The sequence below is a fragment of the Astyanax mexicanus genome, chromosome 5 (genome assembly GCF_023375975.1).
Source record: "Astyanax mexicanus isolate ESR-SI-001 chromosome 5, AstMex3_surface, whole genome shotgun sequence".
In the NCBI taxonomy this organism is placed as follows: domain Eukaryota; kingdom Metazoa; phylum Chordata; class Actinopteri; order Characiformes; family Acestrorhamphidae; genus Astyanax; species Astyanax mexicanus.
Window position 1 is genome coordinate 49194741 of NC_064412.1, and position 27293 is coordinate 49222033.

The 27293-nt window shown below is 38.0% G+C and overlaps 1 protein-coding gene across 2 annotated transcripts; it reads right to left on the reverse strand.

Moving 5' to 3' along the window:
- LOC103021328 (ephexin-1) lies at nt 1–23591 on the reverse strand. 2 transcript variants are annotated; one of them, XM_022675440.2, is made up of 14 exons: nt 23510–23591; nt 16803–17108; nt 16135–16269; nt 10102–10880; nt 8915–9075; nt 7452–7604; nt 6704–6833; nt 6373–6447; nt 5401–5490; nt 4815–4966; nt 4482–4655; nt 3676–3749; nt 3368–3472; nt 1–1744 (listed from the first exon to the last, which is right to left on the reverse strand). In XM_022675440.2, exons 2-14 carry the CDS (start codon nt 17080–17082, stop codon nt 1551–1553), a joined length of 2502 nt encoding a protein of 833 aa, XP_022531161.2. In that variant the 5' UTR covers nt 17083–17108; nt 23510–23591; the 3' UTR covers nt 1–1550. The 2 variants fall into 2 exon arrangements, with proteins under 2 accessions (XP_022531161.2, XP_015462453.3); XM_015606967.3 differs by having other exon boundaries at nt 16135–16407.
- Nucleotides 23592–27293: the final 3702 nt, after the last annotated feature.

Genomic DNA, 27293 nt, shown 5'->3' on the forward strand with positions numbered 1-27293 from the left:
TTTAAAAATAATACATATATAAATAATATGAAAATTCATGAGACCAGCATGAATTTTACATTTAAAAACAAATATTAAACTTTATAAACTTCCTAGTGTTTTTTTACTGTACAATCTGTAATAAATCAGTTGAGTATCCATGCAGACAGACTGAGGACCTGTTTACACCTGGTCACTTTGTGACTAGTATCTAGATTGTATCCCAATAAGATTTTAACCATATGTGTTTACACTTGGTAGCAAAATGCATCCAGAGTTAACAGACCCAAATCCAATTGCTCTGTAGGACAAAGTAGATTTGTGTTTTAAATGTGTCTCAGACCAACTTCTGAAGTAGTTTAAGGGATCGAATTTGCATCTGTTATAAATGTGTCTCAGACCACGTCATGAAGTGGTTTAAGTGATCGGATTTGTATCTGTTATAAATGTGTCTCAGACTACCTCCTAAAGTGGTTTGAGAGATCGGATTTGCATCTGTTATAAATGTGTCTCAGACCACCTCATGAAGTAGTTTAAGTTAATGGATCTGTATCTGGTTTAAATGCGTCTCAGAACACCTTCTTAAGTGGTTTAGGTAATCATATTTCTGCCTGTTATAAATGCGTCTCAGACCACCTTCTGAAATGGTTTAAGTGAACGGATTTGTACCTGTTATAAATGCGTCTCAGACCACCTTCTGAAGTGTTTTTTGTGAGCAGATTTGTATCTGTTTTAAATGTGTCTCAGACCAAATCAAATCAAATCAAATTTATTTGTATAGCGCTTTTTACAACTGGTGTTGGCACAAAGCAGCTTTACAGAAACATGATTACAGGACAAAGAATCAGGCAAAACATTAAACATAGAACATACATGATACAGAACCCCCAGTGAGCGCGGAGGCAAGGAAAAACTCCCTCAGAGCTGCAAGTGGAGGAAGAAACCTTGGGAGGACCAAGACTCACATTAAAGGGGGGACCATCCTACCACTGGTCAAATGGCTTTTAAATTAATTTAAAAAATTTTAAAAAGACCACCTTCTGAAGTGGTTTGAGTGACCTGATTGGCATCTGTTTTAACTGGTTTTGGGTGTGTTTACACTTGTACTTTTAAGTGGTTTGTTCTTATCCACATATAATCCTGATACTCAGAAGACATTAAGTGATCAGGTCTAAAACCAGAGTTAATGCATGGTAATCTTAAGCGTTAAAAAAAACAACAATCAAACAGTATATACAGATATAATAATGAAGATAAGAGTAATGATGTAGGTCTAACTTGTTCTCACAGAGATTTATTTAAGAGATATACTATAAGTATATATATTACACTCACAGGATTGCTTTAGCTCCACCAATTCTTTCACTAATGTTTTTAAAGTCTGCATGGCTGGGGGACTAATTGTACACAGCTGTGAGAATGGTACTGAATAAAATGAGCTGTCCCAATACTTTTGTCTATATAGTATGCTTTCACAGTTATATGTAAGAATGAAACATCCCTTTAATACAGTTATGGCTCAGTGCTCAGTTTTCAAATCCATAATTGATGCAAAATCTATTATCTCGCTGTTATTTGAAGCAGATGTTGGTCTGGCAGTTTTTGGTGGTGTTGTAGCGCTTTAGGATGCGATCAGCAGCCTGCAGGACTCTGTAGCGTTCTCGAAGGTGTCGTCTTTGCACATGCTCAGTGGAGATCTCCTCCACACAGAATTCGGGGAACCAGCCTCTCTGCCCATCCTGCAGCCTCTGGCCCTCCATGTAACCTGTAATTGAATAATAATTCCTTAGTTTATCATTGTTGGCACTAATGTTCTACAGTATTATATATTTTTATAAACAGACCACATGTCTGTATAAGGTACTATACGCTTTTAAACATGGTTTTTGGTATATTCTGTGCTAAAATTGGCATTTTTAATAGCAATCTAGAACATAAACTACTAAAAAAACAAAGACGTAAAAATGTATCCTAGCTTTTGACCAGTATACATTCCCAACTAACAGAGAATTTTTTAAGAACATTTATCAACATTTTTAACGTTATTGAAACGTTCCGAGTGGTCCAGCGGGCTAAGCACTGCCACTATGATCAGGTTCAAATCCTGTTCATGTAGCTTGCCATCAGCTGCTGGAGCCCTGAGAGAGCACAATTGGCCTTGCTCTCACTGGGTGGGCAGGTGGCGCTCTACTGAGTAGGTTGGGTAATTGGCCTTGTAAATTGGGGAAAAATTGTAAAAATTAGAAATAAAATTATAAGAATACAGTTTTTTTGGGGCACTTTAATTGAATTTTCCAATAAGAATTAATACTCACATCACAGTGTGACCATTTCTCGAAACAGTGTGTACAACAGCAGCACATAATGGATGAGCAGCTAATGCACGTACTTCTCTCTAAATCCTTAGTTTTTGCCCCAAAGGTACGTATTTATATCAGTGAATGTGTCAGAGTTATCAGAATTAAAAATTCTTTAATCATCGATTACGCACAAGTCAATTAAAATGATTAGTCATGTGATCGTGTTTTAGTTTACTCTGTAAGGATTATCTCAATGCTAATATTTTGATGACAGATTGAAAATTATTTTACATTTCTGCAGTTTTTCCCGTGAATCATAAATCAGTTTTAGTAGTACAAAATTACACACTTCTGCATTTGAGAGCCTGACTACAATAAACTAGACAGAATTTACCTTTATGATTTTACTGTTTATACAGTAATTTATTGACAGAACATGTCCAGTCCATAGTGTTTCATCAGGTCATGATTCAACTGATATATAATCATCAATTTAGGAGATATTTACCAGAAAATATATACTAGAAATGCAAAACAATCTGCTTTACAGGCTGTGACAACTAGTTTAACTCAGTTGAATATAAAAATAGATGCAGTGAACTATAACGGCTAGCTGTTCTGGTGGGTAAGCCAGTTCAGCAGGATAATGTATAATTAATTATAATACTGTGATCTGCATGACAGAAACAATTGCTAATTTGGGAAACAGCAGACATTTTGGAAATAGTATAAAATAATTTGCTATTTGTATAAAAAAAATGAGAAATGGCTTCTGTGATGTGCACAAGTGACTAGATCATGTTCAAATTGAACAAGTGGTTTTGAGAAATTAAATTCTGATGTGAGAAATGCTCCAAAGCGACCAAGTAAATCTCTCAATGATGTTCAGAAAAAAATACTAACCAAAAGGTATAATCTGGACAGCCTTTCATTTGGATTTGCCATCAAAAGACAAGCTTTAACCACCAGAAACCAACAACCAACATTCAGTTTAGGACTAAAGTTTTACTGTATACTATTGGCTGTCCTATTCCTTCAGCAATACTTCTCTACAGGTATTAAATAAGCAGTAGTATTTGTAAGTGTACCATCTGATGTTTTCTGGACGATGTTGAGTAGCTCGTCCCTCTGTAGACTAAGTTCACCTGGATGCTGGGCCTGGTACACCTGGATGCAGCGCACCTGAGGGCAATCTGACACACATATAGCACATTATTTACCTGAGTGACAATCCCTCCCTCTAGTGGACATTTGTGAGCATGACAGAGGTTCAGATATAAATTCCAGGATTCATTTTAAGGATTTTCAAATAATACTGATAAATTAGCTAAATTAAATAGCTAAATTAATGTGCTTAATAAATGAATGCTGAGTCAGTAGAGTAGCTGAAACTCACCCCACTCTTCATACACCGTCTCCTCCTCACTCTTCTGATTACTGAGCACATCCAGCCAGCTGTCCCTCTGTTCTCTACACATATCAAATAATCAGAACTATTAACTGAACTTTTAAATAAGAGACCACTTAGAAATGATGAGCTTCTTTGATTTTACCAAATTGAAAACCTCTGGAATATAATCAAAAGGAAGATGGATGATCACAAGTCATCAAACCAAACAGAACTTCTTCATTTTTTGCACCAGGAGTAAAGTCATAAAGTTATCCAAAAGCAGTGTGTAAGACTGGTGGAGGAGAACATGATGCCAAGATGCATGAAGACTGTGATGAACAACCAGGGTTATTCCACCAAATATATATAATGCTGATACAATTAAGATAAGATACATTTAAGTATTCTTAATTAAAAACTACAAACTATATAAAAATATATCCAAATAATGTGAGAATTATCCAAACCAAATGTGGAAAATACACAAGTAACACAACACACACTATTTGTTCAAATGTTTGTAGACTGCCATTTTAATTCATGCATTTAGCGACTGTTATTTGCACCCATTGCTGACACAGATGTGCAAACTCACACACACAGCTTGTCTAGTCCCAGTACAGAAGGAGCAGAAAAAGTCAGGTGTGGGCTATGAAGTGGTATAAAGCCCCCAGTATTTTTTTTATATATCTTTTCATATATCTTTAATTTCAGAAGAAACAACAATGGATGAATGAGCAAGTGTCCCAATACATTTGTACATTAGTACCATGATTTCAGTTTGTTTTTGTTTTAGGTTAGATTGTACTCACTGTGTGGAGGTCTGCAGTAAGTATTGGGACAGGGTTCCTCTGTGGTTCTTTACAAGATCCAGCTGAAACACTCTGCTCAGATCACATCCGTCAAGATCTTCATCCAGCTCAGCTCCTGCCGTCACTTCAACCAGAGAGCGGTGAACATGATCCTGCACTACAAACCTGTCTGATCTGCAGAACCAAATAACAATACTGAGCGTAAATACAAAAAATTGTTCTTAAAGTTTTATTCTAATCTAATTAATTTTTGTAATCAATTATTTTTTTTAAAGCACTACAGCGTTAAAACAATTATCATAGTGATTCTATAAACATGATGCCCATCCTCACCCCTTCCTGGTGGCGAGCAGCAGCAGGTCGTTGAACAGGAAGAGGTGGAGTGGGCAGATCTTCTTCTGACCAAATATATTCTCCTTCACTGAGAGCTGAACCACATCCCCCTCTCTCACCAACCAACGGGCAGACGACACCAGAGCCACAGCCTGAGAGAGAGAGAAAAAGAAAGAGAGAAAGGATATATGATGAATGAAATGGATGGATAGACAGATGAAAGCACAGATGTGTGGATGGATGGATGAATGGATGGATAAAATAATAGATTAAAAATGAATTAATGCATGGATAAAATAATGAATTATAAAGGGAAGGTGGATAGTGAATAAACAGATTAATTAAAGAATGGATAGAAGAAAGAATGTAAGAAAGAAATCAACAGATAAATTAATTTCTGAATGTAAGGATGGGTGAAGAATAGAAGGATGGGTAAATGTATGAATCGATGGATGGGATAAATCAATAGATAGGAATATTAACAGATAAAATATATATGTATAAGGATAAAAGTACGCATGGCGGAATGAATTAATGAATTAATAATAGATAGACAGACATATGTGTAGACAGACAGATAGGTCACCTTGTACTCAAACTCTATTTTGTTGGCAGTGAGCACCAGCTCCTCCATCTTCTTCATCTTATCCACCTCTCTATTACACTCCTCCACCACCTACAAACACACACACACACACACACATTGCATATTACAACTTTGCCCAGATTTCTGAACCTCAGAGTCCCAAAATTTCAGTGTCATAGTTCCCTTTCCGAGACTAAGAGCCTCAGTTTCTCAAAGTCTCAGAACCTCAGAGTCTAAGAGTCTCAAAGTCTCAGAGGCTTAAAGTCTCAAAGTCTCAGAGTCTCAGAGTCTCAAAGTCTCAGAGTCTAAGAGTCTCAAAGTCTCAGAGTCTAAGAGTCTCAAAGTCTAAGAGTCTCAAAGTCTCAGAGTCTTAAAGTCTTAAAGTCTCAAAGTCTCAGAGTCTAAGAGTCTCAAAGTCTCAGAGTCTCAAAGTCTCAGAGTCTAAGAGTCTCAAAGTCTCAGAGTCTAAGAGTCTCAAAGTCTCAGAGTCTAAGAGTCTCAAAGTCTCAGAGTCTTAAAGTCTCAGAGTCTCAAAGTCTCAGAGCCTCAGACTCTTATAGTCTTAGAGTCTCAAATTCTCAGAATCTCAAATTCTCAGACCCTCAGAATCTAAACGTCTCAAAGTCTCAGAGTCTCAAAATCTCAGAGTCTCAAAATCTCAGAGTCTCAGACCCTCAGAGTCTAAAAGTCTCAGAGTCTTAGAGTCTAAGAGTACACAACTCTCAGAGTGTTGCTGCCTCAGAGTCTAAGTCTCAGAGTCTTAGACCATCAGGGTCTCTGACACTCAGAGTCTTAGGGTCTTAGAGTCTTAGCATCTCATATCTAAGAGACTCTGAGTCTCAAAGTCTCAGACCCTCAGACTCTCAGAGTCTGAGAGTCTCAAAGTCTCAGAGTCTTAAAGTCTCAGAGTCTCAAAATCTCAGAGTCTTATAGTCTCAGAGTCTCAAATTCTCATAGTTTTTTAGTCTCTACCTTAGATATTTCCTTCAGCGCTCTTTCTGCAATTACTCGGACATCTGACGCCAGACCTGTCCTCTTCACGACAGTCTGCCAAAAAAAAAATTTGTTAAACAGACCATGGAAAATCACACCCCCTTAATCCAACATTATATTTACATTACAGTCATACAAACAATAACTTTGCCTCTCTTTCAGGAATAATACAGTTACACTATCCAAAGATAATATCCAAAGATTAGTGGACAACCATTTAATGAATGCATAAATGCACATTTTAAGATATTTAATTTGCCGAAAAGCATGGGACAAAAAAAACAGGAAACCTGTGTGTTAGTCCTCTCACCTCCATGAGGATCTTGAGGCGGGGAATCCTCTGGAACGGCAGCGACAGGAAGGAGTCGAGGGGCAGGCGGTTACAGCAGGGGTTGTCCTGTAGCTTACACAGAATCTCCACAACCTCAGCACTCTCATTCCTGACCAGAGACAACAATTGCAGTATGTGAGTACTATACTACACTGTATGAACAAAAATATTGGGAAATCAAAGGTGTTTAAAAGGATGTATCCTGTATCTGTAGGAGCAACTGTCTCTACTGTCCAGAGACAACTCATTTTGGAACATGAGGCTATGAGGATTTGATTGCATTCAGCAACAAGGTAAGCATACTGCACCTCCAGTATCCATCATGCCAGAGAACCCAGTTCCACTGCTCCACAGCTGAATACTGGGGGCTTTATAACCGTATATAGCCCACATCTGGTATTAGACATGGTTCCAGTAGGTTAAAGGTTGTTTATCCGCTCCAGAAAGTCCTATTCTTTTGGCAATACTTTTCTACAGAAACTAGACAAGCTGTTTGTGTGTGTGTGTGGATTTGATATCTGTGTTAACAATGGTAATCATCTAACAAAAGCTCTTGTTACACTGGTAAAAGGCCTCAGAATCTAGCAGAAAGCTTTCTCTGAACAGAAGAAACAGTTACTATTAATTTCAGAAGAAACAATGAATGGACAGGTGTCCCAATACTTCTGTAGAGTATTTACGTATATAGTGTATTTAAGCATAACAATGGTTGCTAATTCTACTGTACCTCAGGTTGGCTAGAGTTTGTTTCTGGTATGGCATGTTGCGGATGTAGTCCACATATACACCAAACGGCCCACTGGCGTAATGATGCACCACATCACAGACAGCATTACACAGCAAACTGGACTCCAACTTCTGCACCATTGCGTCCATGAAGCTAAAAACACACATAAACATAGTAAGATCAATTCATTTACAATGCCAAATCAGAAAAAGCTGGGATAGTATGGAAAATTCCCATGTCTTTTATTTGATTGCAGATAGTATGAACCCAATGAACCCTATTTCATGTTTAATCTGCTCAACTTCAGGTAATTTATTAATATTTATCCATTCCTGCATTTCACAATGATGTAATTTCCAAAAGGGGATTATAATCATGATTTAGAAGGGATCTGCATAGTTCTCTCTCTACAGCCCATAATATAATTAGACCATTCAAGGAATCAGTAGGAATTTCAGTGTGCACAAGCCTAATCTGCATCAAGAACCTTCATACAACAATATCTGATAGAACCACATAAACAAAAGATTACTCTACTAACCTTTATCACCAACAATCTCTACAATACAGAGTTACTATATTCACTAATACCACTTACAACTTTACTGTACACAACACAAGCCTTATGTTCACCATGTCCAGAAGCTCCACCCACTTCTCTATTATAATACAGAGTTACTATATTCACTAATACTACTTACAACTTTACTGTACACAACACAAGCCTTATGTTCACCATGTCCAGAAGCTCCGCCTACTTCTCTACTATAATACAGAGTTACTATATTCACTAATACTACTTACAACTTTACTGTACACAACACAAGCCTTATGTTCACCATGTCCAGAAGCTCCACCCACTTCTTTACTATAGTACATAGTTACTATATTCACTAATACCACTTACACCTTTACTGTATGAAACCAACAGATAAACATCTGCATAAAACAACTGACCTAAATCAGAAAAAGTAAAATAGTATGATGAATGCATTTAATTAGTTATTTGAAGACTTATGTTCACCATGGCAGGAGCACTGTCCACTTGAAAAAATCTGGGATATGAACTATAACACAGCGAAAATTATTGTGATCGGACCAATAAGTATTCCAGATATTTTTTGGAGGAAATGGTCCATCCAGACTGTTCAAAGCCACATTCTGTTATGGTATGGAGTTAGTACACTTCTGGGATGCAGCATTAATGCTCAAGACCACATCTTTTTCCATGGATGTCTATGGATTTTTCAACAAGACAATGCAAAACATAAAAAATACCATGGCTTAATACTGTCTGCAGTGATGAAAAGCATTTGTTAACTCAGTAAAACTTCTACAGAAGACTGTTAGATGATTCTTATGGACAGGGACTGTCAGGATGTGATTTCTCGTTGTGAATAAAATAGCAGAAATTGTCCAACAGGCTAATTAGGAAAGCAGATCAGATCAGGGAGTTGACTCACGTCTGGCTGATCTCTCTGATCTTGCTGATTCCAGAGAAAAGAGCTTTTTGGTCTCTGGGCTCCATGGCCGACTTCAGCTCTGCACATTCCTGGAAATGTTCCACAGCTACAGCCAGCCCATCCAGATAGGACTGCTCAGTGATCACCACCTCATACATACTCTACAGAGAGAGAGAGAGAGAGAAACAGAGAAACAGAGAGAGGGAGATTATAAAAGTTTTATTGAGGTTAGATGTTAGATGTTGATTACCACTCCATCCCATCCCAAAAGTAATCTTCAGTTAAAAAGTTAAAAACTCATAATAAATAATATAGCAGACATAGCTATATTAATACAGGTACAAATTCCAAATATATATCAACATAAAAAAAAAAAAATTAAACTAAATATTGCAGGATTTGTTTTGACTTGTATGTTTAAAATATATTTCACAAAGTTACAAAGTTAGTTGATGTTTTACATTTATTGATTTAATTAATGTAATTATTATTATTTATATCATTCTTTTTATATTAATACAGGTACAAATTCCAAATATATATCAACATAAAAAAAAACTAAATATTGCAGGATTTGTTTTGATTTTTATGTTTAAAATATATATCACAAAGTTTCAAAGTTAGTTGATTTTTTTACATTTTTACATTTATTGATTTAATTAATGTAATTATTATTATTTATATAATTATTTTCTCTTTATTCAATCTTTTTTAGTATTCCTATTGGAATTATGATGAATATTTTTTATTATTTTAGTCCATTTTAAAATATATTAAAATGCTTACTTTTTGTTATTGCCTGTTAACCTTTGGTACTTTAAAAGTTTACCTTTATTTTTATATTACATCTATTTTACATATTTCCTTCAAATTTGAGTTTACTTTGTATAATTTTGGTTCTTCGTTTATATTTATTACTTTTTTTAATTCATTTTATTATATGATTTACTTCTATTCTTCTCTTATTTTGCTGTTTAAGTTTAAATGAATTAATTAATTAATTTCCATTTTCACTAATTAAATATAACCATTTAATTTTCCTTGCTCAATCTCTATACACTGTCAATACTTGACTACATTGAGAAAAAATGCCAATGATTTCAATGATAATTTTCTATTTGTAATTTATACTGTAACAATGTTTAGTGCAGTTATTATTAATTGTCATTCTGTTGTAGCTGTAATACCTCCTGAAGTAAAATCTCCTCTTTGGTGAACTGATCCAGGATCCCACTGTCTTTCACCAGCGAACGCTCACACCAGAACCTCTCCAGCAGCCCAGAGCTGGATTTATTATTATCTCTCTGATTACTCTTTATCTGTGAGTGGTCTTCAGTGTCCTGCTCCTCTGGTGCTATAGGGGGTAGTTCAGGGGATTTTGCTAGTTTCCAGATCTTTGATGATTTAGATATTGATAGGTTCCTGATGATCTGCTCTATAACAGGTTCAGATTTGTCTTTAATAGATGATTTTTTGGGCTTTACTGGTCTTGGTGCATCTTCTGCTGGGATTCCATTGTCTTGGTCTCCTTCGTTGGTGTGTTTTTTGTTCTCTGATTGGTCTAAATCCAGCTGTACTCTCTTCTGTTCGCTGGGGGACTGAGACATGCTTTTGGAGAATACTTGATGAGTGAACTTGACGAAAGCATTCTTCATCGCTCTGGGCTTAGGAATGTTCTCAGCGTTTTCCTGGTTTTCACTCGATAGTATCCGGCAGAGTTCACTCTTCAGACTGTCCAAGATCACACGGTCAGTGTCCAGATGTTTAGTCGGCCTCTGGGATGGAAACTGATCTTTATGGCATGTCCTCACAGCTGGAACAGGCTTTGATGGAGGAGATGTCTCCTCAAAATATGTATATTCACACTCGTTACCCGGCTGGCTGTGTGCCAGTGCCAATGCTTGTGATTTAACATCAATGTCCACATAAACCCCGTCCATAATGTTACGGTCAGTAGTTTCCACTTCTGAAAAGAAAAGAAAACTTATATAATCACGCATTCGTTACTGCTGATAGTCTCTGATACATTCACTGATAAAAAAGAGAGCATAAAAAGAGTGCTTCACTCGTTGCCCAATGAAAAGGCTCTCAGGGGATACCTTTGGCAGTGTTGGGAAGGTTACTTTTAAAATGTAATCCCTTACAGATTACTGATTACATCACTCAAAATGTAATTTGTAACGTAATCAGTTACATTACTTCAAGTGAGTAACGTAATCTGATTACTTTGGATTACTTTAAATATTGTCATTTTTTTAAGCCTGAATGAATGTAACAAATAGATAAACAAATAAAACAGCCTTTTCAATCACTCTATAAAAATACTTATGAAACCATTTCATCAAACAATTTTATAAAACACTTCTATAAATTGATGATAAAACCATTTAAAACCAAACAATGTAACAACAACCGTAAGCTATCTATTTGCAAGTTTGCCTCCAGTGTAATTTTGACAACAAATTTTGATTTAGTCTTAGTCATAGTCTTGTGACGAAAATAGTATTTAGTTTTAGTCACAATTTAGTCATCTGAAATGTTTTTAGTTTTAGTCGACTTAATGTCATAAGAATATAGTCGACTAAAATTACAGTAAATTTAGTCGACTAAAATGTAAAGGGTGTAAATGTAAATGATTTTTCATCAGTTCCCTTGAATTATTAACTCTACATGTATACAAAATGAAACGTTTAATAACCACTTGAGTAATATTGTTAATGTTTGAAAGTGAAATATATTTATATATGATTTAATGTATATTATTATTATTACTATTATTATTGTAGGTGTTTGAATATACATATTTTACATTTAAAATTTTGCTCTAGAAATCAGGTCATAAAACATCTGAATAGTTAAATTATAGTTTGAACAGAGCTGTAGATGCAAAAACTTTTAAAGGATCTAGTTTTATCTCCAGCACTCACCCAGCACACCTACTGTAGCTACAGTCTATAAATGAGATCAAAAACACACATTCACACAGTCCTGTAGAGATGCTCTCAGGATGTACAGAGAGACTTCATGAGTTAAAGTGAGAAACTTATGAGAAAGTGCTGTAAGGAACTTTACACAGACTTTTGGGTTCATAGATTCACTTATTTTATTGTTTTATTTTCGTTATATTAGTTCCTTTCTGACCTGCTGCCGCTTTAACACTAGCTATATCTTTCCCACTGTGAGACTAAACAGATGATCGGATCTTAATGAGTTAGGGTTCTGTAACAGTTCTGTGTTTTAGTGCACTGCTGAGTTAAACACATCAGCTCATGAAATAACATCAGCATTAAAACGCGGATCTCTGCATGGAGATCTGTGTGACTCTGGTCTGCAGAAGCTGAACGATTAGTGGTGTTTTTACCGGAGATAGAGTCGCTCCACGCGGTTTACACGTTATCTTGTTTTTCGCGACGTCAAAAGAGAAATACAACCCCTGGCAAAAAGTATGGAATCACCAGTCTTGGATGAGCACTCCTTCAGACATTTCATTCTGTAAAACAAACTCTGATCAAAAACATGATACAATAATAAGGTCATTCCAAAGTGCAACTTGTTGGCTTTCAGGAACACTCAAAGAAATGAAGAAAAAACATTGTGGAAGTCAGTGAATGTTACTTTTATTGACCAACCACAGGGAAAAAAATATGGAATCACTCAATTCTGAGGAAAGAAATATGGAATCACTCAAATTGAAGGTAGAAAATAAGGACACACCCAGTCAATTTCCTTTCCCTAAATGGACACCTGCCTCAGATTAGATCTGCTCGTTAGTCTGCAGTTAAAAACACCTGCAGTCATGACAGCTTGGAGGGCTGCTGGACGAATTAGAGTGGCAAGAACCATGGCTCCAACAAGAGAAATGTCTCTTGAAACAAAAGAGAGGATTGTGAAACTTCTTGAAGAAGGTAACTCTTCACGCATGGTTGCTAAAGATGTGGGCTGTTCACAGTCAGCTGTATCCAAGATATGGACCAAATACAAACAGCATGGAATGGTTGTTAAAGCCAAGCGTACTGGTAGACCGAGAAAGACATCAAAGCGTCAAGACAAGCAACTTAAGGCCATTTGTCTTGAAAACCGAAAAAGTACAACTAAACAGATGAAGCATAAATGGGAAGAAGCTGGAGCCAATGTATGTGACCGAACCGTAAGAAATCGCCTAAAGGAAATGGGATTTCAATACAGGAAAGCTAAAAGAAAACCATCATTGACACCTAAACATAAAAGAACAAGACTGCAGTGGGCTAAGGAGGGGCAATCATGGACTGTGGATGACTGGATGAAAGTTATCTTCGGTGATGAGTCAAGAATCTGCATTGGACAAGGTGATGATGCTGGAACTTTTGTTTGGTGCCGTTCCAGTGAGATTTATGAAGAGGCCTGCCTGAAGAAAACAACCAAATTTCCACAGTCCTTGATGATATGGGGCTGCATGTCAGGCAAAGGCACTGGGGAGATGTGGTTAATTCTTCTATCAATGCACAAGTTTACATTGACATTTTGGACAGGTTTCTCATCCCTTCAATTGAACAGATGTTTGGAGATAATGAAATAATTTTCCAAGATGACAATGCATCGTGCCATAGGGCAAAAACAGTGACGGCATTCCTTGGAGAAAGACACATTCAGTCGATGTCATGGCCTGCAAATAGTCCAGATCTCAACCCAATTGAAAACCTGTGGTGGAAATTGAAAAAAATGGTCCACAAGAAGGCTCCGACCTGCAAAGCTGATCTGGCAACTGCTATCAAAGAGAGTTGGCACCAAATTGATGCAGAATACTGTTTGTCACTCATCAAGTCCATGCCTCAGAGACTGAAAGCCGTTATAAAAGCCAAAGGTGGTGCAACTAAATACTAGTGATGTATTTTGAATCATCTTTTGTTTATCTGTTTTTCATGATTCCATACTTTTTTCCTCAGAATTGAGTGATTCCATATTTTTTTCCCTGTGGTTGGTCAATAAAAGTAACATTCACTGACTTCCACAATGTTTTTTCTTCATTTCTTTGAGTGTTCCTGAAAGCCAACAAGTTGCACTTTGGAATGACCTTATTATTGTATCATGTTTTTGATCAGAGTTTGTTTTACAGAATGAAATGTCTGAAGGAGTGCTCATCCAAGACTGGTGATTCCATACTTTTTGCCAGGGGTTGTATATCGCCTCTCCCCTCTCTCCCTCTCCCTCTCTCCCTGCTGAACTCTGCCGAGTTAACTTCCAGTCGAGCTCCGTATCGACAGTTTAATTCCGCGAGGCGCTGCTGCAGGAGAGGCGGGTACTCCACCTTCGCTAAAGTAGCAGTGATTGGATCTCTTCCTAACTGGTCCCTACCTTTCACAGACCTAAATCAGTTCTGATTGGATTTCGTCCCTGCCAAACATTTTCGTCTCGTTTTTATTCGTTGACCAAAATGTCAGTTAATTTCGTCTCGTTGTGTGAGCGTGGAGCCGCTGCCCCTCCTCCCTGTGTGTGTGTGTGCAGCGAGACGGGAGGAGGGGCAGAGAGTTCCCTGTCATATCAGAGCGATTCACCGCAAAATGATATTTGCGTTTTGTCAGTGTTGGATTGGAAGAGCAAAAATAGGAAAGTACCGCAATGTAACCCTTTTATTTTAGCAGAGTAACTGTAATCTGATTACCACTTACTGAAGCAGTAACTGTAACGGATTACAGTTACTTATAATTTGTAATCTGATTACGTAACGCCGTTACATGTAATCCGTTACTTCCCAACACTGACCTTTGGGTAGTGTACCTCTTGGTGAGAGATCTTTGACTGCTAGACATGCCTCTATGATGCAGTCTAAGCAGTCAATTCAATTTTAATTTTGCCCAGTTGACCGACTTTAAAATGTGTTTCCATCACTGGACTGAGACAAGCAGGATGCTTCTTTTAACTGAATGTCTACATAGGCCTATTGTCAGACGGCATCCTTCAACTTCATTTGCAGCAGTGTCTTTATGAGAAAGAGAGAGTTAATATGTAATAATATAATCATCTAAATCCACTATCTCTCCTTTTTTTTAATCTAGAAAAAAAGAATACATAATCAGTTGTATCAGTACCATAATAAGGGAAACCCCTGTACAGTGATCTCTCAAGGGTTAACAAATTACTTTGCCTAATTTCATTCTGAGAGTTGGACAAAGGGTGTGTGTGTGTGTGCATGTGTGTGTGCCTATGTATGTGTGTGTGTGTGTGTGTATTTACTGGAATGTACAGCCTGAGGCCATGAGACGAGCTGAAATAGCAGCAGTTGAGTGACTGTAGTGAGAGGAATGTGAGTGTGTGTGTGTGTGTGTGTGTGTGTGTGTGTGTGTGTGTGTGTAATTACATATGTTTTCTCTCTGTTTTTCCTCTCTTCATTTTTTATCTTAGTGAATCCCCATAGTTTATCATTTAGAGGCAGGGTGTATTGGACCAAAAGGATCAAATTGGATTAAATTAAATAGAGCATTCTGTAACACTTACCAGTTTATTTATTTATCTGTATCACTTTACAAAGTTTTCTACCTGTTCACAAACTGGCTGTTTTCCAGAGGAAAGACATGAGCTGTAGAGGACTAGGATAGTAACGTTAGCTGAGCTAACTTAGCCTTAGTTTTTTTATTCCAAAAGACTGACTGACTGACCTTTCTCTGTTAATTTCTATAAATTTTACTCAAATGAGATCTAATGTGTCTCTACATGGCTTTAATTAACTGTACTGTACAGATTGATTATGAGGTGAGTTCCATTACGTATGCCATTAGGTATTTCTTTACTACTGTATCTATGGCATATATGAGAACAGACATACTGTACAATATTTTTTTTTATTTTATTTCTAATTTTTATCCCATATCTAATTACCCAACCCACTCATTAGGACTTCCCCTATCACTATTGGTGACCCAACACCAAGAAGGTGAAGACTAGCACATGCTTCCTCTGATACATGTGAAGTCAGCCACCGCCTCTTTTCAAACTGCTGCTGATGCAGCATTACTAAGTAGCATCACAGCGTACTCGGAGAAAAGAACAGCAACTTGGTTTGAATACATCAGCTCACAGACACCTTGTGCTGAGCAACATCACCCATTGGAGCGATGTGGGGAAAGAGCGGCATCTACCCACCCAGGGCTCCGGTAGCCGATGGCAAACTACATGAACAGGATTCGAACCGGCGATCTCAATGTTGTGTATAATATTGTGCAAGTGATGGATATATTGCTGCTCACCATCTGCTGTAATGATCCGATGGGGCTTTTTAGGAAGGGGTCTTGGGGGAACAGGTACATTAGGAGGAACTCTTCTGGGTTTTTGATGGTGTTTGATGCTCCAGGTGTCCAGCTGATGGTTGTAATACTCCCTGTCTGTATAATCAGATGTTTCAGATTGATGGAGGTCATGTTGGCCATGGATTGATCCATGTTTACTGGCATGGCAATGACAAACACAGGGGCAGGACAGTGGGCAAGCAGACGGAATCATGTCTGATTCAGAAGAATAGTCTGTGAAAGGAATATAACTTAATAAAAAAAAATTCTACAAAGGATCATTGACATCTTTGCCAGTTTGCTACACCCTGTGTAGTAAAAAAGTAATGGTGACACATGTTAATTTATTGTTTCTTCTGAAATTAAGTATTTATTTTCTTTGATATTTTTAATTACTTAAAATAAGGTAATAATTCTAAGGAAGAATTAATAATATAACTATTCCTAAAATAAGTGAAACAATCGTATACCTACAATGCTTAGTAAGACAATAATTCTTATCAGAGAAAAAATAAGATTTGTTGCCAAAAATATATATAAAATATATATAAAATATATATTTTTGATATATGTAATTTATCAATAACAGCATGTGTGCAGTAAATGCAGAGTATTGTGATGGGACATACCTGAGGCAGGGCTGCTTGAGGTAGATGGGTCATCTTCATCAGGTCGGGACGAGGTGTTCTGAAGTAGGCGGGGTTTGTGTAGACGGGGTCTAGGGATTGGCTTGCTCTGTGGAGGCGTGTCAAGTCCATTCTCACCCCATTGTCGGATCTGAATCTGATGGTCTGCCTCTTCCGCCTCTACTTTCTGGATGGTGTTTATGGATGAATGCCATTTGCCCCCTCTCAGGTTTGGTTTAGGGGGCAGTTGAGGTTTGAAGATGATGCCTTTATCTGTACCCATACAGCACTTTGGTGGTCTTCGTGACCCTGTGGGGGTATAAATAATAGTTGCACAATGTTTAACATGCCGTGTGATGGATTGGTGGCCTGTCCAGGGTGTATAATGCCTTCCGCCTGATGCTGGCTGGGATAGGCTCCAGCTCCCCCGCGACCCGGGCGGACAAGGCGGGTATTGACAAAGGATGGATGGATGGATTTTTAGTATATATCCTAAAATATTCTTAAAAAAAATACACAGACAATACATTTGTTGTGGCCCAAACGTGTAACCCACAGCGGATTACAATATTAGTGTGATCACAGTGGACAATATGGCAAAAACTCTCTCAAAGGAATGCAGTGAAATGTGTCTGTAAACTTTTTACCCAAAATTCAAACACACAGATTTAGCCATTGGAAGAACTAATATTGCAGTTTACAACAACCAAGCAACAATTGACCATCAACCTGGCAACCACTTTAAAGCAAAGCACTTCAACATCATAGCAACCAACAGCTAAGTATAGCAATGCCTTAAGGACCAACCTGACACCACATTGACCACCAAGTAATACATTAATAACCAATAGCCAAAGGATATATTAACCACAAAGAAATGTCTTACCACCTAGCCACATCTTAGCAACCCCCATAGCCACACTTTGTCCATCACCTAGCAACCACTTAGCAAAACTATAGCAACCACCATGGTAACACCCTAGAAACCACTTCTCAACACCAACACTTCTTGGCCATACGAAGTACAGAAGTTTGGACTCCCGTACTTGGCCAGTATGGACTTGGCTAACTTCAAACTTCTGAATTGAACAGTACTTGAGATGCGACTGATGACATTTCCCATGTCCACACGCATACAAGTACAGACAAGAAACAGCTCTTATCAACCATAAGAATAGCAACACCTTAGCAACCACCAAGAAAGTCCTTAGCAACAACCTAGCTACAGCTAAGGAACCACCAAGCAATCTGGCAACAGGACAGATCGAGGAAATGTTGCAATCTGCTGGAAACATTCCTGGGAAACCCTTGCTGTGTGTGAGTGAGCATTATGCTGTCGTTGGAAACCCAACATGTGGCTGCAGTATGTCCTGCACACCCAGTATATGGCTCAACCAGATCAAGGAAGACATATGGCACCAAGGACACCCTAGAACATGCCAAACGGAAACTGCCATGCAAATACGCAGACTCTTTACCGATACACAAAGGACACAAAGAAAAATACTTATTCACCTTTTGGCTTCATATCAAAACTAGTGTCTACAACATTCACCTACAACATCCTGTTTTCTTCTATACTGTACAAATCACCAAACACCTCCACCCGCACCTCCACCTCCACTACCCACCCACACAACAGAAGCTGTGGTTAGGATATGAAGTCAGTGCAGCTGTTGTTGAGCTGTCCTTTCCCCCAGATATATGGGGACTCCTTTCATGAGCTGATGGTTGAGTCCTGTGCTCATGCCCCTGCATGCTGCTACTGTCAACATGACCACCGGAACAGAGACATTCCTCTATCAGTGCAGGCAGCAATTTATCCAGCTAGCCTGGAGCACTGTCCCAAAATCCCCCTGTGAAAACCCCAGCAGGGAGGAATGCTGAGACTGAAAGTCCTGGGAAAGTAGATTCAGGGTGATGAGGTAAAGGGTGTTTACATATCTCTACACAAACAATTAACAATGGGTGTTTAACAATTCCACTATTGTCTCTTTTAAGTTTTACTTTTATCTTCTTCTTTACTGCAGACACTGACTAAACACAAAATGCAAGTACCCTGTTGGAGCCTCTAGCCTGGATACAAGATGAGATACGATTGGGTATGAAGGTGTACAGGTTGTGTATGGCATCCAACAGCACATTTACCCACAGATGTTGATGCAGCTGGGCCTGTAGATCCTGCTCTAAACTCACACTACACTAGGTTGCTCCCATAAGTGCTTGATTCATGATGAATATAAAGAACAGACAGGACAAGAAACTGTTGCAGGCTTGGGGTGATATTCCTGGGAAACTTGTGATATTTGTAATAACAGCAAAGCCTTCTCACATAAAATCTGTCTTACTCAGCAGACACATTGCCAAGTAACGGCATATACACACAAGACATTTTGTATCATCACCTCCAGCAGCAGCAGCATTAGCTTAGCACAGGCTAGCGCCCAGCCAAGGCACACTTACCCGCAGCCCACTGTGCTGACTAATCTTTTGTGGGAAAAAAAGGCAAAGAAAATCACTCAATCACTCACTCGGCCGCAGTCTGACAACCAGAACGGTAGCCAGGCTAGGCTAAGCTAGGCTAATGCTGAACTAAAGCAAGCTACGCTAACCTAACTACAGTCCTGCCGGCTAGCTAACCAACATCACCCAGCAAACAGGCAGAAATGCTTCCAAACTCGCAGCTTTCACATGAAGACAACTCCGCAGAGCAGGAGAGGAGAGTTTTAGCATTACTTTAAGGTCCTAACATTTACCATTTTTGCTTATTCCCAAGTTTGATTTCAAGCTAACGTTTGTGTTACTAGCCTGTATAAACCGTAACCTGTTTTGTAGTTCTGTTACAGTTCACTTGTTGTGGAACTACTTTTTGGCGGAAGACACAGTCCGAAATAAAGCATATTAATTATGAATTTCCATAAGGTTCTTTGATTTACTTTTTTTTAATCATATTAAAAAATATATATATATAAGTATAAAAGCAGTAGAACCCTGGAGGTTGTGTGTTATTGCGAAAAACATCACGACTGTGATGATCTCGTGTTCTATTGCTTAAGCAACTAACAATACCACAGCAACATTTTAGCAATTACTTAGTAAGACCATGGTATCCAACAGCTACAGCATGTAGCAATAACTTAGCATCTTCCTAACATCACCTTAGCAACCACCTACCAATATCTTAGCAATCAACTTCTATACCATAGCAACACTATGTTAACAGACTTATCAGGGTAACACTTACATATTAGCAAGCAACAGCTACAGTAGCTGTACCATAGTAGCCACCTTGCAAGCACCCACTCTTCCAACTACTGTACATAATAAACAAACATGAAGGATTCACATTAGTTCCAAAAAAAAAATAATAATAATAAAGATCAAAGCCGTTATGTAACTGACCTGGATGGAATCTTCAGTATCTCCTTCAGATCTACAGAGTCTGCCCAGCAGCCTGAAGATCCAACAAACAGGTGATTTTTTTTTAAACTCGGAATATTCCATTAACCTCTAAAAGAACTGAGCTGAGCTGAGCTGGCATCAGCGTAAAAAGGAAATAAGCTCAGTGGATGAGTAACCGATACCATCCCCGAACCAGACGCTAGCACGGAAAATACAACGCAGGGTACAGCACCGCTGAGGAAATCACAGACCCTGCTGCTGCAGAGCCAGGCCTGAAATCAGACAGAGATCTTTATAAAACAGTTACAAGACACAACAGATGGGAGATACAGTATCTTCTCCAGAACACGAGGAGTACAGTAGGAGGCCTTACATACAGAAACAAGAGACACACCGTGATCAGATCTCTTACATAAGAACAGCAGACGCACAGAAACACAATCAGACTTTCTGTTTCACACTTAAGAGTTGTGGTCAGACATGAGAATACACTCATCATAGACATGACATTTAGGACATGGGACATTTATTCTGTCCTATACTATAGCAGAGACTTAGCAACCACCTAGCAACATCTCAGCGACCAAATGCAATACTGCAATACAATAGCAACATCCTAACAACCAACTCTTTTACCATAGAAACACTTTAGCAAACTCCTAGCAACAACATTTTTAGGCAACGTCTATACCATTGTAACACCTTAAAAAACAACTCTTTTAGCATAGAAACACTTAAGCAAACTCCTAGCAACTGCAATACCATAGCAACATTCTAATAACCAACTGCAATACCATAGCAACACCCTAACAACCAACCATTTTACCATAGAAACACTTTAGCAAACTCCTAGCAACACCATTTTTAAGCAACGTCTATACCATCGAAACAGCTTAAAAAAACAACTCTTTTAGCATAGAAACACCTAAACAAACACCTAGTAACACCCTAATAACCAACTGCAATACCATAGCAACACCCTAATAACCAACTGCAATACCATAGCAACACCCTAACAACCAACTATTTTACAATAGAAACACTTTAGCAAACTCCTAGCAACACCATTTTTAAGCAACGTCTATACCACCGTAACAGCTTAAAAAACAACCCTTTTAGCATAGAAACACCAAAGCAAACTCCTAGCAACATCTTAGCAACAAATGCAATACTATAGCAACACCCTAACAACCAAATATTTTACCATAGTAACACTTTAGCAAACTCCTAGCAACTCCATTTTTAAGCAATGTCTATACCATCGCAACACCTTTAAAAAAACAACTCTTTTAGCATAGAAACACCTAAACAAACTCCTAGCAACACCCTAATAACCAACTGCAATACCAAAGCAACACCCTCACAACCAACTATTTTACCATAGAAACACTTTAGCAAACTCCTAGCAACATTATTTTTAGGCAACGTCTATACCACCGTAACAACTTAAAAAAACAACTCTTTTAGCATAGAAACACCAAAGCAAACTCCTAGCAACATCTTAGCAACAAATGCAATACTATAGCAACACCCTAACAACCAAATATTTTACCATAGTAACACTTTAGCAAACTCCTAGCAACTCCATTTTTAAGCAATGTCTATACCATCGCAACACCTTTAAAAAAACAACTCTTTTAGCATAGAAACACCTAAACAAACTCCTAGCAACACCCTAATAACCAACTGCAATACCAAAGCAACACCCTCACAACCAACTATTTTACCATAGAAACACTTTAGCAAACTCCTAGCAACATTATTTTTAGGCAACGTCTATACCATCGTAACAACTTAAAAAAACAACTCTTTTAGCATAGAAACACTTAAGCAAACTCCTACCAACATCTTAGCAACCAACTGCAATACCATAGCAACACCCTAACAACCAACTATTTTACCATAGAAACACTTAAGCAAACTCCTAGCAACATCTTAGCAACCAACTGCAATACCATAGTAAAACCCTAATAACCAACTGCAATACCATAGCAACACCCTAACAACCAACTATTTTACAATAGAAACACTTTAGCAAACTCCTAGCAACACCATTTTTAAGCAACGTCTATACCATCGTAACAGCTTAAAAAACAACCCTTTTAGCATAGAAACACCTAAGCAAACTCCTAGCAACATCTTAGCAACAAATGCAATACTATAGCAACACCCTAACAACCAACTATTTTACCATATAAAATACCAGACAATTTCTAGCAACACCTTCTTAAGCAACATCCATACCATGGCAACAACATTGCAACCTCCATGCAACACCTTAGCAACCAAGTCCAATACCACAGCAGCACCTTATGAACCAACACTTTTATCATAGAAACACTTTAGCAATCGCCTAGCAACAACAATGTCAATACCATGACAACAACTTAGCAACCATCAAGCAATACCTAGGATTTCAGGCATGTTTTTTATTTTGTTGTGTCTGCTATATTCAGGACCAAATTTTTATAGTCAATAGAGAAAGATGGTTAAAATAATAAAAAAATGCTTACTTTAGAAGTAAAACATAAGTATCTAATTATTAAAATAATATCAATGTGTGTTCATTCTTGTGTTTGTAAATCTTTTTGACTTTACATTGTAATTAGCTAAACTAGCTAAAATGGAAAACAACTACAATCTCAAACTATTCTTTATATTTGACAATTTTACAAAAAATCGTTTTTAGTTTACTAAACTTAACTTTTATATGATTACATTAGACCAAGAATAAGAAAAAATCCTGTCATGTTCTCCACGCCTTCAGCTAAAGCATCACTTCAGGCACAGCAGGAAAAATGTCAGATGAATCGATTAATTCATGAATAATTCTATTTAATATTCTCAATATTTGACTTTGTGATCTTTGTGATCTTGAGGTCACATTTTGAGAAAATTAATTATAGTTATTTATTACTCAATTTGTCCTGCATTTCTTTTACAGTCCCTAAAGTGATGCTTGGTACATTCTTAGTAAAATATAATCATAGAAAATTTGAGTTCAGTAAAGTTGGTGGATAAAGTTTGCTGTTTATCATCATTTGAACTCACATACACAGTATAGCATCACCCTTACGACCCCCAGTGAGAGTGTCATGCCCCCTTGGAAGTCACAACCCCCAGATTAAGAACCCCTGATTTAAAAAAAAATGTGTTGACATGCAATTATGGATCTAAACTTGCTATCTTTGCTAGACTAATTATACTGATGTCCATTCTTTTTTTGGCTGCAAATAATGAAATCATGTTTAAAATAAAATATAAATGTAAATTTTGAAGGTACATCCTTCATAAATCCTTAAACTCACCTCACTTTTCTCTCGTCTATCCAACTCTGAATGTAAGCTTGTGTCAGGTTCAGTTGTTCAGTCCTGAAAACATCAGCCTCCTGAGAGCTCTGAGAGATCAGACACAGTGACAGCAGCTGTGCACAATGCTCAGGACGTGTGCAGGGAGGGCTGGAGATCAGTTTGAACTTGTTTAACTGGCATGAAGGAAATAAAGGCCTTCCGTAAATCACATAACACTCACACTCACCTGAACTCCTAACCCTGCCCCTTTACAGGAAAACTACTCATTTACTGTAACCATCGGTTAGCAGGATGCTGCAGGTATACTTACAGTATGTGTAATAAGCAAAAGTTGATTTTCTAGGTGAAAATACGTCAACATGAAAGAAACCTAAATATCTAAATCCTGGAAGAGGATCCGGCTCAGTTTTACAGCGAGCACACTCTAAACGCTTTTCAACTCTTTGGCTCGTATTCTGCGCTACAACTGTACACTCTCACCGCTTGTCAACTCTTTGGCTTGTTTTCTGTGCTACAACTGCACTCTCTCACCGCTCATTGACTCTTTGGCTCATTTTCGGCGCTACAACTGTACTCTCTTGCCGTTTTTTCATTCTTTGACTCGTTTTCTGAGCTACAACTCTACACTCTTGACACTTTTCAACTCCTTGGCTCATTTCCTGCACTTCAATTGTATACTCTTGCCACTTATCAACTCTTTGGCTTGCTTTCTGCGCTACAACTGCATCCTGAAGGCTTATGCTACCTCCCGGCCGCTGCGCTCCTCCAATGAACGTCGCCTCGCTTTGCCAAACATTCACACAAAGCAATCCAGACTGTTCTCACACAGAGTTCCCCAATGGTGGAACAAACTACCTCCCACTACCAGATCAGGAGAATCTCTCACTATCTTTAATAAACTCCTGAAGACAGAGTAATGTAATGTAACAACTGTACACTCGTTGCTGTTTTTTTAATTCTGTTTTTTTACCCCCTCTAAATGCTCAGTATAATTACCCATTCTCACCAGAGAGGGCCCTAAATCCCAAAACTTCAGCTTTAAAAACAACAAAACACATTTAATGTGTCATAACTTTGATAGGCCTGGTAGTACCTCGTTGAAACTCTTTATTCAAAGTTTAGCTGTTGTGTCAGCAATTCTTTGGAGGAGTTTCAGAGAGGTCAAATGTATCAGTAGATAAAAGAAGATGTGTGCCAGGGACATGAAGGATCTCGGAGACTACACAAATCACAGAGAAGGAGAACCAACAGATTGTCCAACATACATGAAGTGACCCAACTGCCACAATTGTAATGCCCTCCATGAGTCATTTATCCTGTTAGTGCCAGCACCGCTGGCAGACGGCTGCATAACTAAAGGCCAATTTCTGCTTCTGTGTCGAGTCAACATGTTGTCTATTGCGTAGCTGGCGAAATACCTTATGCAGAGGGGCATGTCTGCGTCTCTGCATCACTCTGCAGTTTAAACAGCGATGGAGGGAATGTGTGAGTGGCTCAGTGTACCAATCCCAGCTGCTGCTAGGCTGGGGTGTAGGTTCAACACAAAACAACTCCCTTCATGATTATTGGCACCCCTAGTTAAAATGTGTTAAAAGCCTTAAAATAAATGTAATGTTTATTGTAGAAGCATAATCTCACTTTGAAAAACTTTTAGAAAGAAGCAACTATCAACTGAAGTGAATAAAAAAATCCTGACCAAGAAATAGTTATTTTTTCATCAAATGACCTGTTCCACAATTATTTTCCTTGGAAATAAATGTATTTGAACCACTTGTATTATTTCTACTGTAGTTTATAAAGTGGATTTAAATATCTAGGAACCTTTCATTAGTAATTCATCACTTCCTGTTTCCTTGGGGTATAAATATGGTATTACACAGAGGACTATTTCTCTTACTGTCTTTTCTCTTGTTCTTTGGAAAGAACAAGAGAACACAATATTTAAGTAAGGCAGATGTTTGTCGACCTTCATAAATTAGGCAATAGCTACAAGAAAACAGCCACTCCTCACCTGCAGATGCTCTTATCTACAGTCAGAGTGATCATCAAACAGTTTAAAACATCTGCAACAGTGACAAACAAGCCTGGACGAGGATGCACGTGTATCTCTCCACCACACACAGTGAGAAGGATGATAAGAGAAGTGAAAAGTTCTTCAAAGCTCTGTGTAAGAGAATAGAATCAAATGGGAGCATCTTCAGGAGTTACGAGGTCTCCCAAACAACCATGAGCTATCTACATGATAACAAGGAGGCATGCAGCACAGAGAAAGCCTTTTCCAAGCAGTACTGGAATTTTAACTCGGACCGTGTACTTTGGTCAGATGAGACCAAGATAAAGCTTTTTGGCAACAAACACTCTAAGTGGGTCTGGTGTAACACTAAGGATGAGTACGTAGAAAAAGTCCTGTTAAGTATCGGGGAGGATTGGTGAAGCTGTGGGCCTGTTTCCCTTCCAAAGGACCTGGAAACCATGCAAGGATACATGGGATCATCATTTAGAATCTGCTGGCCTCTGCCCGAAAGCTAAAGATGGGTCGTCACTGGGCCTTTCATCAAGATAATGACCCTAAACATGTGGCGACATCTACTCAAAAATCACAAAACACAAAATCAAGCTCCTCTTATGGCCATCTCAGCCCACAAACCTCAACCCAATAGAAAAAGCTGTGGGTGAGCTGAAAAGGAGAGTGTACAGGAGAAGACACAGGACTCTGGAAGATTTAGAGAGGTTGTGCAAAGAGGAATGGTACAAACTCCAAGGGTACCAATAATTGTGGCACACATAATTTAATTTAATAGATTTATTTTTTTATGTGTGATTTTGTTTTTCACCAAATAAAGGCACTGGAATTTTAATCTTTTTGCATTGCTGTCCTATATTATTATTATTATTTTAAAAAAATATATTAGAATCCAAAGAACACTTCTTAACCAGGGGTTCCAATAATAATACAGGACGCTGTATCATAATATTTCTTTAGTTTCTAAAGAAACTGTTTAGGAAATGAAAGTGAAGCATTCATTATTAAAGTTTCTTTATGTTTCAGTATCTGGACTCTGGTTATTCAGGTTTTAGTCCATTAGAATGAATTGTTGCACTGATAGAAAATATGATTGAAGGCTCTCAGCAGGTAAATATGCAATCCAAGCATTTTTGTCTGAGTTTTCGTTTCTATGTGTCTCATCTGTGCCTTTCTGTGTTAACCTTTGCTGAACCTGCCTTGCCAAAAATCATGGGAGACAGCAATATGTAACTTGATGATCATTTTTTTTTAAATGCAGTAGATCCCACCCACATATGCCACAGGTCAGTGCAGCGTACTATAGTTTCCATGGAACATTGCAAAAGTCATAGGATACAATGTTATTTATAATATGATGTAAAAGAGCCAATGGGGTTTTCATTCGACTGTTTGACATTAATGCTGATGAGCACATTTTTATGTGTGAGTGTTTCCACTTTGGAATTCCCCGCCGTGTGGGGGTGGGCAGTTTCACATGTATGCCACAAGAACTACAGCTGTCCCATTTTTACCTGTTTGACAAGAGAGCAGTACAGTTGCAGTCAGAAGTTCAAGATCATATATATGAATGTGCTGGAAATATTGTGTATTTTTGAGTTCTGTTAACATTATTACAACTTAACTTTAACTATAACTTTACCTTTAACTAGGTTCAGTTTAGTTTGGCCCCAAAGCCCTCCTATAAATCATGCTTTTTCAGGACCTAATAACGTATTAGCAGTTTTATTTAGTAATGCAAGGTACATTTGATATCTT

What these genes read in the sequence shown, in the direction of transcription:
- LOC103021328 (XM_015606967.3), bottom strand. Translation starts at nt 17,082, where the DNA reads ATGGGTACAGATAAAGGCATCATCTTCAAACCTCAACTGCCCCCTAAA. An exon ending in GCCTCAAGATCCTCATGGAG is followed by an intron (nt 6,448 to 6,703) that starts GTGAGAGGACTA and finishes TTTTTTTGGCAG; the next exon opens with ACTGTCGTGAAGAGGACAGG. An exon ending in AAATAGAGTTTGAGTACAAG is followed by an intron (nt 4,967 to 5,400) that starts GTGACCTATCTG and finishes TCTCTCTCTCAG; the next exon opens with GCTGTGGCTCTGGTGTCGTC.